Source organism: Spermophilus citellus, assembly GCF_964194105.1.
Source record: "Spermophilus citellus genome assembly, chromosome: 2".
NCBI classification, from domain to species: Eukaryota; Metazoa; Chordata; class Mammalia; order Rodentia; family Sciuridae; genus Spermophilus; species Spermophilus citellus.
In genome coordinates, this window is record NC_138183.1 from 66402418 (window position 1) to 66420558 (window position 18141).

At 38.5% G+C, this 18141-nt stretch overlaps 1 protein-coding gene across 2 annotated transcripts in view; it reads right to left on the bottom strand.

The window, feature by feature from the left end:
- The window catches only part of SLC1A1 (solute carrier family 1 member 1), an 85000-nt gene that overhangs the window by 32924 nt on the left and 33935 nt on the right, over positions 1 to 18141 (bottom strand). For both annotated transcript variants that reach the window (XR_014018117.1, XM_081262127.1), the window contains exon 2: positions 14265 to 14405. Coding sequence is in view for 1 of the 2 variants with exons in the window: in XM_081262127.1 (XP_081118253.1) it covers positions 14265 to 14405 (141 nt within the window). In the remaining variant the exon portion in view is untranslated. The remainder of the gene's footprint in view (positions 1 to 14264; positions 14406 to 18141) is intronic.

Consider the following 18141-nt stretch of genomic DNA (forward strand, 5'->3'; position numbering starts at 1 on the left):
ATTTAATAAGTGTGTTCTTATTCAACACAAATCTTGATGATCTTAAAGAAAGGTTTAACTCATGTGAAAAAAAACTGCTTAATTTACCTTATTTTCCTGGTTCCCAAATAAGGCTGGGGATAGTGCCAGGGGGCACTTACAAGGCAGGAAGAGACAACTGCTTCCAAGTGTTGCAGTATTAGGCCACAACCTTCCCCAGGGTGGAGTTTTTAAAGAACCTTGAAGTGATAATTTTCATAAAAACTGAACTATATAACAGACAATCACAGTTTCAAGAAAGAGTGCAACTTCCACAGTTGAAGTTGGCATTCCAGCTCCTAGATACCTATGTTTACAAGCAGTGGCTTATAATTAACAGCAAGTTGTATAGCCACGTGATATGTGCAACTCTGGTGTCTTCTTGCCAACAAGAAGATTCCTGTACCTGGCTATTGGAAGACTGTGGTCCATGACCAGATGGTTGATAGGTGGTTTTCTGTTAGTTTTCATACAGTTGGTATTAATAAATGTTTTTTTGAATAAAACTGAACCCTGTCTCAGGGCGGCACATGGCATGGTTCTTTCCACTGGCGGATGTGGGATCATTTCCAGGTACACAGCTGCCTTTGAGTAAATGAATACACAGCCTCAACCAATGCCTTTCCCAGCCCAAACAATCCAAGTGTGTCATCTCTTGCAAAGCCTGAATTTTAAAATAAGGGTCTTCAGAATCTCTGGCCCATTTCATTTTATTCTTCTCCATCCTCTTTATTTCTTTGTATTTCTCCAGGGCATTTATACTCATGTTCAGTGTTGTGGTTTATTTTGCCACATGGATTTAATCTCAATTATATTGTTTTTAGAGAATCAGGATCCAGTCTTGTCTTCCATCTGCATCAGGGGCCTCATGTTTTGGTAAATAAATGTTTTACTGGCACCCAGCCAATCAACTTCATCTACATATTGTCAGTGGCTGTTTTCCCATGGTAACCAGAGTTAGGAAACTGGACAGAAAATGAATGGCCTCAAAAGCCTAAAACATTTACTGTTTGGCTCCTTATGGAGAAACTTTAGTGACCTCTGTTTGAAAGGTAACCACTCACATATGTATTCTACATCTGTTACTGAATAAATACTCTTTAGGTCTAAGCTTTTGTAAAGCTTTAAACATTTTTTTCCTTTGGCTAGAAAGTAGTGGAAAACTTTTGCCCTTAAGGTTAAGGTCAAGACCTAAAAACTTTGAGATCCTGATGTAGAAGCTGAAGTAACTAGCATTTAAAAGCCTGGAGAATTTTTATTTTTTTAATCTTCTGAGGGTTGGGCCTTAACTTTATCTTTTATTGTTGTTGTTGTTAGTTGTAGATGGACACAATACTTTTATTTTTAAAATTTATTTATTTTTATGTGGTGCTAAAAGCACTCCACCACTGAGCTACAATCCCAGTGCTTAACTTTATCTTTGAAGAAGTTCCCCACAAATGTAAATTCAATCACCCAACTAATGTTCTTTTGGGGACTGTAAAGTCCTTGATACATGGAAGGTAAATGGTTTCTTCTGATATCTAAATGTGATTTGCCCAGGAAGTAGAATCCGTCCACAAAAGGTGGCCTGAGAGGGGAGTGTGGGGAAAGGAGATAGTTTTCTTGGCTTGGTATGAACTTGGAATACACTGAGCTGCTTCTTGAAATCCAGACTGAGATGTCACAGGAATGGTTAGGAATGAGCTTCTCTTCTCTGCAGGAGGAAATGTCCACAGGAACCAGCATGGACTTGGCTCATCCTGACCTGGTCAGACTCCAAGTTCTATGGGCTGGATGGGAAGGCAATAACCCAAAAGGTACAACTAGTGTGCCAATTCTACCTATGTTCCCTGATGGAGTCCATAAGGTAAGACCTACCCCTTGGGCCTGCAAGGTTTTCTCTGGAGCAGGTATTCCACAATGGCAAGCTTTAGAGGAAATAATTGCATTTGGGTCAGGACAGGAAGGCCTATGTGGTAGTGAAGCTCTTCCTTCTTAGCACCTGGTGTCAGGTGCTGGGGCCTGGGGTGCAGCAGTGCTTGGCTGGAGACATAAACTGCACCAGCTTCCTGGAGGCAGGTTGGCAACTAAACAGAGGGTATCCCTGTTAAGGAACTCTAGGACCCTTGGAAGATCCCTTTCAGGGAGCAGCTGGATGTCTCCATTTGTTTTTCATCTGCTTTTGGTCACCCCCAAACCTTTAGTAATTCTCTGATCTATGTAAGAGTCTGCCCTTACCCACACGATGGAGAATTAAGCAGTTGCTCCTTTTTAAGAATGAACAGAGAGGTGTGACAATCACAGCAGACACCAGGGGGCGCCGTAGTGCCCTGGAGCACTTCCGGCCCAGGCAGTATGAATGGAAGAGTATGGCTAAGAGCAGGGGCATATGCAGGGGAATCTTGGAGTGGGACTGGAGGGGCTCTTCTTTTCCTGTGCTGGTCACAAGAGGCTCTGGTCATCAGAACTGGGGTACTATGCTGGGCACTGGCACAGTGGCACATACCTTTAATCCCTGCAGCTCAGGGAGCCGAGGCAAGAGGATCCTGAGTTCAAAGCCAGCCTCAGCAAAAGACACTAAGTAACTCAGTGAGACTCTGTTTCTAAATAAAATACAAAATAGGGCTGGGGATGTGGCTCAGTGGTTGAGTGTCCCTGAGTTCAATCCCCAGTACCCACCCCTCCCCTGCCCCACCAAATGGAATAATTAGGTACTATGACTTGAACTGAAACTCAATGGCTACTAAGACCTGGGCCAGTATTTTTCCAGAGTCACAATACTCAGGCATATCTACAAGCCATCTCCTCTTTTTGTTTTGCTGGTGGTTTGACAATACAGCTTAGAAACCTAAATGTTAAAAGGGCCCAAGCACAGATCATCCTCACCATGGCAGAAAGGTGTTTTTTTTTACCAGCTGATGGTAAGTCATGGAGAAGATTCTGTTAGTGCCCCCACTATCTGTCTGTCTCTGAAAATGCCTTCATATTATATTAAGTGTGCCTTCTCTTTTACATTCTTCTATTTTAAAGCAAATGAGACATTATGTTATTTCATCCCCACATAATTCCACATGCATTTTTAAAAAAAGAACATTTTCCTTAATTAACTCTATGCCATTATCATCTCTAACAAAATGATCAGAAATCTTTGATATCATCTAATATCAAGCCTATATTCAAATTTACCTGATTAAGATAGTTTCTTAACATTATCTTCTTATAAATTATCCTGTTTAAAAACTATCATCCTATTTTAAAAAACTATCATCCTATTAAAAAAAGAAAGCTATAGGAGAGGAGCCCGAAGATGGCGGCGGGAAGAGAGTAAGCCGCTCTGTGCCCCGTGCCGCCGCGTCTGAAAAGAGGAGGTAAAGATCATTAAAGGAGATCTGTCGACAAAAACCCAACACCGTGTCAAGAAAGGGGCCTAGGTGGAGTGAATCCGCCACTAATCCAGCCAAGGTGAAGGGAGTCCAGCACGACTTCAGCGCGAGCAGTAAGGCCGCAGCCCGAGCTGCCCGGCTCCCTCGGCCCCTTCTCCTTCTCCTCTCCGCCTCTCCGCCTTGCTTCTTTCTCCCCAGCTGTCTCTCATCCCAAGCTCAGTCTCTAAATTTAGATCTCAATTTCTTTCCCCCACCCCGCCCGCTCTCCTGCATGTCAGGTACCCGGACCACGCGGCCCTGAGGCACCGCCTCCCCTCCCCCAACCCGCACCCCCTCCCCGGGGGTCCCGAAGGCCGCCGCCGCCTCCCGCGGAGCACCATAGAGCAGACTCTTCACCGCGCGAATGAGCTGCCGAATTATATGAAACAGCTGATAAGATGAGCGACAATTTAAAATCCAAGTGATCCGAGAACACGCACTGAGCTCTGACCCGCTGAATTCAAACTCCCGGTCACCTGCTTCCTGCAGACAAACAGCTATGACTCGGCATTAATTCATCCGGCTGAAACAACTGGTCAGCCCTTCTCATCATACGAAGGTAAATGCCTACCGAGCCTTCATAAGTAGTGGCCACAGGTTTGAAACGGGGCTTGGGAGAGAAGGACCCACCCGTTGAAGTAGTCGCCTGGCAAAGGGAAACCTTGTCATCAGACTGCTGCGGAGGAGATAACTTCGTTGAAACAGGTGTGCAATCCCATAGCCTTCCCTCTCCACACATCGGGAAAACCTTAAGAGCCCCTCCCAGCTCTCCTGTGAGTGCTTCAGCCAGCCCGAGGGAATCAGAGGTGGTGCGGGTCCCACGAGCGGAACTACCGCTCCCACCAGGGCTGACTGCTGAGGTCTCTTGCACCAGCTACGGGGAAGTGGATACCAGAGGGCAAGTAAAATCCGCTGAGGATTCGCAGCCCCAAACTCTACAAGCTTAGGGTCTGAGGGAATGGCAAACTGGAAGAGTGTGCCCAGTCATTCATGAAAACAGGGCTCCCGGGAGCAGCAGACTTGGCATGTAGCCAGTATTGTGGTGAGAGGGGCCTGGCTAGAGAAAAAGTGGGAAGTGACTAGACACATGAGGAGGCCCTAGACACTCAGGATTGGAGACTCGCCCAGTCTGGGAGGAGCTGCTGCACAGTGATTGGTTCCCGCGTATTGACAGGAGAAACTTGACCTGGTGGGCACAGCGCCATCTACTGGAAGAGAAGTTAATCAAACTCTAAGACTGCATTTATTAGGTTTTTTTTTTGTTTTTTTTTTCTTTTTCTTTTCTTTTTCTTTTCTCTCTTTTTTTTTTGATTTGGGTTTTTCTTTCATTTTCATTTTCTTCTTTCTTGTTGTTTTATTAATTTTTTTTTACAAAATATTTTTTTTTAATTTTTTTTCTACTAATTTTAATTTAAATTTTTTTAATTATTATTATTATTTTATTTATTTTTTTTAAATTTTTTTCTTTTTTAGTTCCTATTCTTTTTCTTCTTTAGTCTTTTCATTTTTCTTATCCCCCCTTTTTCCTTGAATTCTACCTGCCTACTCTCATTCTCTTTAGAGACTTCTTCCCTTCCCTTCAAATACCTTTCCTCCCAAGCATCAAACTAATTTATAGGAGTAAACAGTAACTCAGCAGTCAAACAGAACAAGAAGCAACATGAGCAGTTTCAAAAAACAAGGAAGAAAAGGAGTACAAACAATGCAGGACAGCCTAAATATTCAGGAGGACCTAGAGTCATCAGAAAAATGGTCATATAAAGAACTCAAGGAACACCTAAGACAGATGGAATGGAACCTTAAAGAGGATACAAGACAGCAAATTCAAGCAGCGAAAGAACACATTGAGAATGCATTTCACAAACAGATAAAAGAAGAAGTTAAGCATCTTTATCAGGAGATAGAGATTATAAAAAATAATCAAACAATAATTCTAGAAATGAAGGAAACGATAAACCAAATTAAAAACTCAATTGAGAGTATCACTAACAGAGTGGAGCAAGTAGAAACCAGAACGTCAGATAATGAAGACAAAATATACCATCTTGAAAAGAGTCTAGCCAACTCAGAAAGGCTGGTAAAAAATCACGAGAAAAACATCCAAGAGTTATGGGATAACATGAAGAAACCAAACTTACGAGTCATCGGGATAGAAGAAGGTACAGAGATTCAAACCAAGGGAATGAGTAACCTGCTGAATGGAATAATTACAGAAAACTTTCCAGAAATAAAAAAGGAAACAGATATACAAATTGAAGATGCATACAGGACACCGAGCACACAAAATCACAGTAGACCAACGCCAAGACACATTGTTATGAAGATATCCAATATACAGAACAAAGAGAAAATATTAAAAGCTACAAGAGAAAGGAGACAGATTACATTTAGGGGTAAACCAATACGGTTAACCACGGATTTTTCATCACAGACACTGAAAGCAAGAAGGTCATGGAACAATGTATTTCAAACACTGAAAGACAATGGATGCCAACCAAGAATTCTGTATCCAGCAAAATTAAGCTTCAGGTATGACAACGAAATAAAGATCTTTCATGATAAACAAAAGTTAAAAGAATTTGCAGCCAGAAAACCTGCATTGCAAAGCATTTTGAGCAAAACACTACACGAGGAAGAAATGAAAAACAATAACCAAAACCATCAGTGGGAAGTGCCTCAGTAAAGACAGAGGGCGAGGGGAAAGATAATCACGGAGAAACAAACTAAATATTTTTTTTTAAAAAAAAAAAAGGATAAACAATCAAACATGGATGGAAGTTCAAACCATATATCAATAGTAACTCTGAATGTTAATGGCTTAAACTCTCCAATAAAGCGACATAGGCTGGTATCATGGATTAAAAAAACAAATACAACAATATGCTGCCTCCAGGAGACACATCTGATTGGAAAAGACATACACAGGCTGAAGGTGAAAGGATGGGAAAAAATATACCATGCACACGGTCCTCGCAAGCAAGCAGGGGTGGCCATCCTCATATCGAATAAAATCGACTTCAAGACTAAGTTAATCAAAAGGGATAAAGGTCATTATATACTGTTAAAAGGAATTCACCAACAAGACATAACAATTATCAATATTTACGCACCAAATAATGGTGCTGCGACATTCATAAAACAAATTCTCCTCAAATTCAAGAATCAAATAGACCACAACACAATAATTATGGGAGACTTCAACACACCTCTCTCACCATTGGACAGATCCTCCAAACAAAAGTTAAATAAAGAAACTATAGAACTCAATACCACAATCAATAACCTAGACTTAACTGACTTATATAGAATATATCAACCATCATCAAATGGATATACTTTCTTCTCAGCAGCACATGGATCCTTCTCAAAAATAGACCATATATTATGCCATAGGGCAACCCTCAGTAAATATAAAGGGGTGGAGATAATACCATGCATTTTATCTGATCATAATGGAATGAAACTGGAAATCAATGATAAAAGAAGGAAGGAAAAATCCTACATCATATGGAAAATGAACAATATACTACTGAATGATCAATGGGTTACAGAAGACATAAAGGAGGAAATCAAAAAATTCTTAGAGATAAACGAAAATACAGATACAACATATCGGAATCTATGGGACACAATGAAAGCAGTTTTAAGAGGAAAGTTCATCGCCTGGTGGTCATTCCTCAAAAAAAGAAGAAACCAACAAATAAATGAGCTCACACTCCAACTCAAAGCCCTAGAAAAGGAAGAGCAAAACAACAGCAAATGTAGCAGAAGGCAAGAAATAATTAAAATCAGAGCGGAAATCAATGAAATTGAAACAAAAGAAACTATTGAAAAAATTAACAAAACTAAAAGTTGGTTCTTCGAAAAAATAAATAAGATCGACAGACCTTTAGCCATGCTAACGAAGAGAAGAAGAGAGAGAACTCAAATTACTAACATACGGGATGAAAAAGGCAATATCACAACAGATGCTACAGAAATACAGAAGACAATTAGAAATTATTTTGAAAATCTATATTCCAATAAAATAGAGGATAGTGAAGACATCGATAAATTTCTTAAGTCATATGATTTGCCCAGACTGAGTCAGGAGGATACACACAATCTGAACAGACCAATATCAATGGATGAAATTGAAGAAGCCATCAAAAGACTACCAACCAAGAAAAGCCCAGGACCGGATGGGTATACAGCGGAGTTTTACAAAACCTTTAAAGAAGAATTAATACCAATACTTTTCAAGTTATTTCAGGAAATAGAAAAAGAGGGAGCTCTTCCAAATTCATTCTATGAGGCCAACATCACCCTGATCCCGAAACCAGAAAAAGACACCTCAAAGAAAGAAAACTACAGACCAATATCTCTAATGAACCTAGATTCAAAAATCCTCAATAAAATTCTGGCGAATCAAATACAAAAACACATCAAAAAAATAGTGCACCATGATCAAGTAGGATTCATCCCTGGGATGCAAGGATGGTTCAACATACGGAAATCAATAAATGTTATTCACCACATCAATAGACTTAAAGATAAGAACCATATGATCATCTCGATAGATGCAGAGAAAGCATTCGACAAAGTACAGCATCCCTTTATGTTCAAAACATTAGAAAAACTAGGGATAACAGGAACTTACCTTGACATTGTAAAAGCTATCTATGCTAAGCCTCAGGCTAGCATCATTCTGAATGGACAAAAGTTGAAGGCATTCCCTCTAAAATCCGGAACAAGACAGGGATGCCCTCTATCTCCACTTCTATTCAATATAGTTCTCGAAACACTGGCCAGAGCAATTAGACAGACGAAAGAAATTAAAGGCATAAAAATTGGAAAAGAAGAACTTAAATTATCACTATTTGCAGATGACATGATTCTATACCTAGAAGACCCAAAAGGGTCTACAAAGAAACTACTAGAACTAGTAAATGAATTCAGCAAAGTGGCAGGATATGAAATCAACACGCATAAATCAAAGGCATTTCTGTATATCAGCGACAAAACTTCTGAAATGGAAATGAGGAAAAACACTCCATTCACAATATCCTCAAAAAAAAATAAGATACTTGGGAATCAACCTAACAAAAGAGGTGAAAGATTTATACAATGAAAACTACAGAACCCTAAAGAGAGAAGTAGAAGAAGATCTTAGAAGATGGAAAAATATACCCTGTTCATGGATAGGCAGAACTAACATCATCAAAATGGCGATATTACCAAAAGTTCTCTATAGATTTAATGCAATGCCAATCAAAATCCCAAGGGCATTTCTTGTAGAAATAGATAAAGCAATCATGAAATTCATATGGAAAAATAAAAGACCCAGAATAGCAAAAGCAATTCTAAGCAGAAAGTGTGAATCAGGCGGTATAGCGATACCAGATTTCAAACTATATTACAGAGCAATAGTGACAAAAACAGCATGGTACTCGTACCAAAACAGGCGGGTGGACCAATGGTATAAAATAGAGGACACAGAGACTAATCCACAAAGTTACAACTATCTTATATTTGATAAAGGGGCTATAAGCATGCAATGGAGTAAGGATAGCATCTTCAACAAATGGTGTTGGGAAAACTGGAAATCCATATGCAACAAAATGAAACTGAATCCCTTTCTCTCACCATGCACAAAAGTTAACTCAAAATGGATCAAGGAGCTTGATATCAAATCAGAAACTCTGCGTCTGATAGAAGATAAAGTTGGCTCCGATCTACAGATTGTGGGGTCGGGCTCCAAATTCCTTAATAGGACACCCATAGCACAAGAGTTAACAACTAGAATCAACAAATGGGACTTAATTAAACTTAAAAGTTTTTTCTCAGCAAAAGAAACAATAAGAGAGGTAAATAGGGAGCCTACATCCTGGGAACTAATTTTTACGCCTCACACTTCAGATAGAGCCCTAATATCCAGAGTATACAAAGAACTCAAAAAATTAGACAATAAGATAACAAATAACCCAATCAACAAATGGGCCAAGGACCTGAACAGACACTTCTCAGAGGAGGATATACAATCAATCAACAAGTACATGAAAAAATGCTCTCCATCTCTAGCAGTCAGAGAAATGCAAATCAAAACAACCCTAAGATACCATCTCACTCCAGTAAGATTGGCAGCCACTATGAAGTCAAACAACAACAAGTGCTGGCGAGGATGTGGAGAAAAGGGTACACTTGTACATTGCTGGTGGGACTGCAAATTGGTGCGGCCAATTTGGAAAGCAGTTTGGAGATTCCTGGGAAAGCTGGGAATGGAACCACCATTTGACCCGGCTATTGCCCTTCTCGGACTATTCCCTGAAGACCTTAAAAGAGCATGCTACAGGGACACTGCCACATCAATGTTCATAGCAGCACAATTCACAATAGCTAGACTGTGGAACCAACCCAGATGCCCTTCAATAGATGAATGGATAAAAAAAATGTGGCATCTATACACAATGGAGTACTATGCAGCAATAAAAAATGACAAAATCATAGAATTTTCAGGGAAATGGATGGCATTAGAGCAGATTATGCTTAGTGAAGCTAGCCAAACCCTAAAAAACAAATACCAAATGTCTTCTTTGATATAATGAGAGCAAGTATGAACAGAGCAGGGAGGAAGAGTAGGAAGAAAAGATTAACATTAAACAGAGACTTGAGATGGGAGGGAAAGGGAGAGAAAAGGGAAATTGCATGGAAATGAAGGGAGACCCTCATTGCTAAACAAAATTACATATAAGAGGTTGTGAGGGGAATGGGAAAATAAACAAAGGGAGAAATGAATTACAGTAGATGGGGTAGAGAGAAAAGTTGGGAGGGGAGGGGAGGGGGGATAGTAGGGGATAGGAAAGGTAGCAGAATACAACAATTACTATTAGGGCATTATGTAAAATTGTGGATGTGTAACTGACGTGATTCTGCAATCTGCATTTGGGGTAAAATTGGGAGTTCATAACCCACTTCAATCTAATGTATGAAATATAATATGTCAAGAGCTTTGTAATGTTGTGAACAACCAATAAAAAAAAAATAAAAAAATAAAAAAAATAAAATAAATAAAATAAATAAAAAAAAAAAAGAAGGTAGCATTTTACTACATCATTCGGACCAGGGCAGCAAATGACTTGTAACATGTCTATCCAGGAAGGAGCTGCATCAAGCAGAGACCCTCCTCCTTCTTCGTTCCTGACAGCTCTGGATCCATATAGTTGTGGCTACAGGACACATGCCAACATTCTTTCACTTCTAGTCATGAGCCACTCCCCAAAGCTCCATGAGTGAACTGTGCCCCTAGCACACAATCCAAACCTCACCCTAACCAGAGACCCTGTGTCCCTGTTGCCATGGCTGTATGCCCAGGCAGGGCTGAGGAAAGACCAATGTCCATATCTAACTTAGCCTGGCACAGAGGTATGACATTAGATCCTGGCCATAAAACTTCTACATCCTCCTAATAAAGTGCATTATATGCTGACTGGTGGAACTTTCATATGTTTATGAAGGAAAGGTACTGGTAGATGTTAAAAAAAAAAAAAAAAGAAAGCTATAAAGTAATAAGCATTTTTATGTCACCAGAGGCTTTCATGGCCCTTTTTTTTTTACCTGTTAATTTGGCAAGGAATATTCAGGAGCACAGATTATTAGTCTTGGGTCTCAGTGTTAGCAGTATTTATTCCTCTAATTTGTGTATTCCTGAGGGATGCATTCAATCTGCATAGCTTCCACAACATCCTCCTTTGGCTAGTGACCTGCTGGGTTTTCCAAGGCTTTTGCAATGTGAAAACTGCCCTTCCTGTGAATTCTCCATGCCATCATCTGGGTGGGGAAATGGAATGATGCTGCAGGGCTGGGGTGAATGACCTGCACACCAGGCTAAAAGGGGCACTGAGCTGGCAGGAACAGGGAGCAGAGCTGGGAGAAGAGGAGTAGGGAAACTACCAGAGGCAAAGTCTGAGGAGCACAGAGTAGAATTCATCCCACTTTCTGCCGTTAAACAAAAGAAAGGGGAAAACACAAAACAAGACAAACAGAATAACACATGTTCACCTTGAAAATGTAATGAAAGTTCAATGAATCATGTTTTCTTACTATCCAGATTGAACCATTGTTAACCTATTGGTTTTAACCCAACTTTTAAAAATGTATACATATTTTACAAAAGCCTGGCTTTTATACATCATGTTGTGTAATTTGTTTTATCCTTCCACTGGGCACGTATTAGGAAAATTTCCACTTGTCACCAAATATGTATCCAAGCAGGTTTTTAATTGTCGCACAGTATCCTAACTTATGGGTATACCACATATTTAGATTGCTTATAATTTATTGCAATTATTTTTTAAAATGCTACCATGAATATTCTTGTACCTAAATCTGTGAATATTTAGGTACACATATTTCTTTATGATAAATCCTATGAAGTAGAATTACCAGGTGGAAAGATCAGAACATGTTCTAAACCACCTTTCCAGAAAGTTTGTTCCAATATTGATGGGAAATGAAAGTGTATGAATTTTCCCACATCATTGTCAATACTAGTACTGCCACTTTTTCCCTTTAATCTGACAATTTTAAACATGAAAGTGGTACCATTTTCCCTATTCTGCTTTTGCTCATGTCCTTAAAATCTCTGACCATTTCATTGTTCCACATCAAAAGAATGAGTAGTGGTTTTTCTTTCTCTTTAGTGCCTGACTAGCTACTGGGGATTTGGTAAAGGAAAGGTATAGAACCTACCAGGATCTGTGCTATGGCTTTGAAAAACAGCTGAGCTATGTCACTAAAATACTGAGAATTATAATTTATTTCCCTAGATTATTTACAAAGCTGAGCTATACACAAAACAGCCTGCCTGAAATACATATCACTAAGTGATTCCCAACAGCCCATATTTTCAAACAACCAACATTATAGAACTAGTATATTCATACATGTATTTTTACCTTTTCTTCTAGAACCTGGATTACTACGTGAGTTTTGAGTTGTTGCTTAATTTGGATTAACTTTCTTTACTTTCCCAATAGAAACAAGAATTAAATGGTGTCACTCATCAGGCAGCTTATGAATCTTGTGCAAAATATGTAAAAGTATGCAAAATATCTTATATGCGTACAATTGTGAATATTTTCCTTAGTGGAGAATCCAAGATTCTCATTTTGCTCTTGAAAGAGTACAAAAAGAAAAAAAAGATTAAGAATCTTTGATATGGGGAAAATTTCTAAGGTGTTATAACTGCAGTACCTACAGGAACCAGTCAACAAATATAAAAGAGAGAAGTGGATAGGGTGTCAGGAATATGGAATGGTGGGGACTGTGGCATCCTCAAATGTATTTCCTCCAATTAAATGGAACCACTGTCTCTTGGCTCTTGATGGCTGTTGGTGTGTATGAATAGTGTATCTAGATCTTAATTTTTTTCCAGAAAAAGCCAGAAATCTGTATATTTATATGAAATTCTTCCAAATTTAAATGCTTCCAATAATACGAAAATAAAAATCATGTGGGAGAAACAACTAATATGCTGATTTGTTCCTGAGGCTGTGAGGCTTGAAAGAACTCAGGCATTTCAAAACATAATTAAATACATAAATAAAGATAATTAAATGTTCTCTTTAGGTTTCTCATAAGCTGAGAACACCAAGACCATTTATGAACAAAGCTCCCAAGGGACTCAAATCTGACTGGAGTTTCACTCTTGTGAAGTTCATTGGTCAAATGTGGCAGCTTTTCAAACAATGCAATTACTGAACGCAGCAGATTCCTCCCTTCCTCCTGGCCAATGTTTTGGACAAGATCAGACCTTTTCAGTAGCAGTGGAGAAAAGTGTTCTAGAAGAGGACGTACAAGTCTCCTAATTGCATGGTTACATAAACCTGGATTTTGAAGCTGACAACAGAAGTGACTAATGTCATGCCACATTTTCTCAATTGCCAGAATTGAGATAAGTACAAGCAGTGATTGAATGCATACGGCAGCATACCATTTCCAGATAAATGGCATTTTTGTCAATCTGGTTAGTCTCTATCCAGATAAGGAGATATATTGCAGGATTATATTATAGGATCCCTTCTCTTTGTTTGTAAATGGCCTTGGTGTTCTTAGCTTATTAGAAACCTAAAGAGACCATTTAATAATCTTTATTTATGTATTCAATTATGGTTTGGAATTCCTTCTCTTTGAAGAAATCCTACAATATAATGACCAATAAGAGAAAAGTCATTTTCAGATCCAACTGTGTCACAAGTTTAAAAATGCTGGCCTTGTAAAATATGGTACAAACCCATACTTAGGTCTTTTCCACAGTACTTGGCTGCTGGCCCCCTGGCAAATTTGCAGGACAGGTATGTAGCAAATTCTGAGTCCTGTGGAGGAGCAGAAGTAGGCGAGGAGTAGGGAACAGAGGGACCCTAAAGGCAGCTGCTGAGAGAGCTCAGCTGCAGCTGGGAAACAAATGAGTGAATTACTGAAAACATGATCAAAATTGACAACCACATTTTCCCTGAGGACACTAGCTGACATTTCAGGGACCAAATATGCCTTTTCCCTCTTCTGTGCCCCAGATGGAGTTTTATCTACAATATATTTGAAACAGCATCCCCCTCAAAAGACCTCATTTGTTGAACAAATGAAGATTTGAGACAGTGCTAGAGGAATAGCACCATGACAAAACCATACCACTCTGACACCAAGGAAATGTTTTCACCTAAGCAAATATACACTTTCCAAGTGAGGAATGTATATGAGTGTGTGATTTGTGTGATGCCTCTAATGCATTCCAATTTTCCGTAATTAGAAAAGACCAACATAGATTCTGCTGGACTCCTTAAAGAATCACAGAGAACATCAAGGTACCTGTAATCATGCTGGATATAATTAATGGCAAAATGATGAGTTTCAGCATCCTCATTAGAATTTCTCCAGGAAAAGCAAAGTAGAATTTCTCCAGATTCGAGAGCTTGCTATATTCTCGAACTATGACTCCTATGGCAATGCCTAAGAAAAACAAGGAAAAAAAGAGGAACATTGCTGAGTTCTCCCATCTACATTTTTAATGGGAAAATATCCCCCAAACTGCAAACTTTAATGGCAAGAAGACATCACTCATGAGTCTGTAAAATTTACACTTTTAAAAAAATGTATTTTAAAAGGAAATAAGTTGAAGGTAAACATTAGTCGATTAATCTGTAAAAAAAAAAATCTCACATAAGAGCTTTGCTTTCCATTTCTTTCCCATCAATTCTATGTATAATAATCACAAAATATCAAAGAATATTGTGGAAAAGAAAGTAATCCACCATCTTCGAAAAACCAGTATAACTTTTATTTTTACAAACCACCTTATTCTATTTATCAGCAGAGACATTTTACATATTTCACAGCTTGCATATCCACTTGTATTTTCTCATAGTTTTGTTATAAGCACTTTTAATGATGAATTTTTGTGATGCTTTTCTGTTAATGCAACTTTTGTAATTTCAATAGCAAATTAATATTATATTGATTTGACATTTATTATATTACTGAACAACTATGTTTTCATTGGTTTGCATTCTGTCCAGTTATTTCTAAGTAATGGTATGCTCCATTTTATCCGATCAAGAGCCATTTTATGAAGTTTGTGATCTTGAGTTCTTATACATACATTGACTACAGGGGTACATTCACTTTTAAGAAATGTTATATATTCCCTGAAATTTTGCCTTAACAAGATGCTTATATGAAGTGTACAGGAAACAATTTAATGACAACTTTGATAACTAAACTCACAAAATTTCAATATCCTCCTCATCATATTTCAAACTGTTCTAAATCCTTGTACCTCTCCCCACAATACACACATATATACTTTTTTTAAACCACAAAATAAATGAATTGGGATGACTCAATATCTTTTTTCTTTCACTAATCTCTGATGAGTGATGCTAATTGAAAATGAAATGATTAAATGGCAGGAAAAGTCAAAGTGGATATAACTGGGTATGCAAATTCATAAACTCAAATTATCAGCTGGTGAAAATTTGACTGTAGGAAAATGAAAAGAAATATGAATTATAATCAATATAAGAATTTCCATTTAATTTCAGGTATTCCTCTTTTACCCACTAGTAGACCAAATACATGAACCTCTCACTTGGTGCATTTTGTGTTTTAAATCTATCCTTAATTTTGTTTTCCTACATATTCTATCTTTTCCTTGATCTCTTTACTTGTGTATATAATACAGAATGAATTTCTGGTCATAAATGTTTCCCAAATTGTAGCTAAGACAAAGAACAAATCCATTACCTCTCTAATTTAGTTCATATATCAAAACCTACTGTTAGAAACTCATGAGTGGTTAAGATGATTCAAAATGTTTTAAGTAAACTAAAAAGGCATTATATACTTCTTTCCTGCTTTATTAATTGTCTGGGTTCAATTGTTCTATATGCATATACTTATGCCATAAAGATAATCCATAATGCTCAAGGCTGTTTTAAAAAAAAAACATTCTCTCTCATGCTATTTATATTGCTTCAAATAAATTTTTGGCTTGAATGTCAAAGAAACTTCAATATGTAAAAATAAAGATGTGTTTGTGTTAAAAAAAAAAAAACAGCCACAAAAGCCCTATGTTGTGCCCAGCCTCAGGGTTTGTATTCCCAAGGATGAACTGTCTCTACCCATCTCCATCCAAATGAATGCAGTGTGCTTAGAAAGAAAAGTACTTACTATTTTTTTTTCAGACTTCAGTGAAATATGGGTTTTTATGGGAGAAACAAAAGAGTTATAACTTGGAGTAGTTTACAAACAATCAAGGGCAAACTGCAAGGTGAAATGCGTTATAGTATTTGGCAATTAAAACTTTCTATTAAGCTTGTTCTTGAAGGTCACTGTTACAAATTGTACTCCAACATTTCTCTATTTTACTGAAAAGAATTAGAAATGCCAGTCAAGTTAGGAGGTTTATAGATGTTGCCCCGAGATACTCAAGTACCTAAGGTGTTTGGTGAATGCCCTCAACTGGGACCAATCAAATTTGGAAATATCAGATTCAGGTCAGGGTGAGGATAATCCCTGGGAGATCTTTGGGTTCTTAGACCAGGTCAGGATCTCACAGGACACATCCCCTCCCTACCCATTACAGAGTTGGAACCTTGGGCTGGATTAAGGTGCATGGAGAAGGTTTAAAAGCTAAAGCTTGCTGGGAATAACTCCTCTCCAAAGAGTGTGCAGGTTAGGCCTCCCTGAGAGGGCTATGCCCACCTGAGAGAGATAAAGGTCAATAGTCTCCTTGAATGGTAGAGTACTGTAGAGGCCTTTGGCAAGGCCAGTGAGGAATTCCCCAGTGGTAAGGTAGTAGCTTAGAACACTGTACCCCTAGCAAGGGACTCAAGGACACCGTTTTTGAGCTTCTCTTCCCTACACAGGCAAGATGATCCCAAGCAGGTAGAGAGATAGTGTGGAAAGAATACTGGTGTTAAATGAGCAGGCTGGGATTTGGGTTGCACCAATTGTGAGGCATGTAAGCAGGGCCATAAATTTTAACTCCTCTTGTTAAGTGGTGGGGAAACAGTTAAGTTAGTGACATTCAGAGATCCCTCTGATGCCCAAGAGGCTATGTGCACCTCTGAGCCCCCACTTTAAAATAGGGGTCACAGGATCTCAGTTCCAAGAAAGCTGTCCACACTTTCTCCAAGTTTTATGCTAAATATAAATATGTTAGTAACACAGAGGAGAAAGAAACACAAGAAGAAAACAATCAACTAGGGATTCTTAAGTTCAAAGACCTAAGTTTAAAAGAGAAGATACCCAGAATGTCATCAATTTATGTCTCTATTGTGTGAGAAAACAACTGCAAGTCCCACAGACTTGTCCCCAGGGTTCTGGGGTGATTTGCTTTCTAAGTTTATAAAAAAATTATTATTCAGGAAGCAATACTGGAACTCACAAGGAGAAAAAAGCCATATATCAGTACATCAGCCTGTCTTCCTCTCTGTTTTCTCCAGGTCCTCACCAGTCCTTGTTCTCAGGAGCTCACACTTTTTTAACCTGGGGATAGTAGCTGAATTGCATTTGACTTAGATTTATGAAAGCAGCATTGTTACTGTTTGAGCGGACGTGAAGGACAGAGATTAGAATCTTTTGTGTGTGTTTTTTCCCCGCTAGTTTCCCATTACACAAATTAATTTTGGATTGATTAAATAAGAATTATTGACAAAGGTAAATATTTTAAATTTTCATTGAAATAGTTATCAGGCCATGCCACACGCTAGGCTCTATAGTAAGCAATTAACCATGTGCCCTTTTGCCCTCCTGGAGCTACTCTGAGATGAACATTAATGGTGAGAAAAAAAAAAAAGCATAAAAAGACACTTCCTATAATGACAACGTGTATACGCTGGATAAATGGAAGGATGGTTTCTCTATCCTGCCCTTACACTACAATATATCTGGACCTTTTTCTCATCCTTTTCTTGCTCTCCAAAGATCTGAGTAGCTCCACCAATGCAAGCCTTTCTTAGAAGTATATCTCAAAAACCAGATGCTTGGGTTTGTAAAACTCTTATTTTTTTTCAAATTCTTAAAAAAGTATTTACTATACAAGCAATATTAGAATCGCTCTACTAGAAATTTTTAAAAAGTATAAAAAAATTGGGGCTGGGGATGTGGCTCAAGCGGTAGCACGCTCGCCTGGCATGCGTGCGGCCCGGGTTCGATCCTCAGCACCACATACAAACAAAGATGT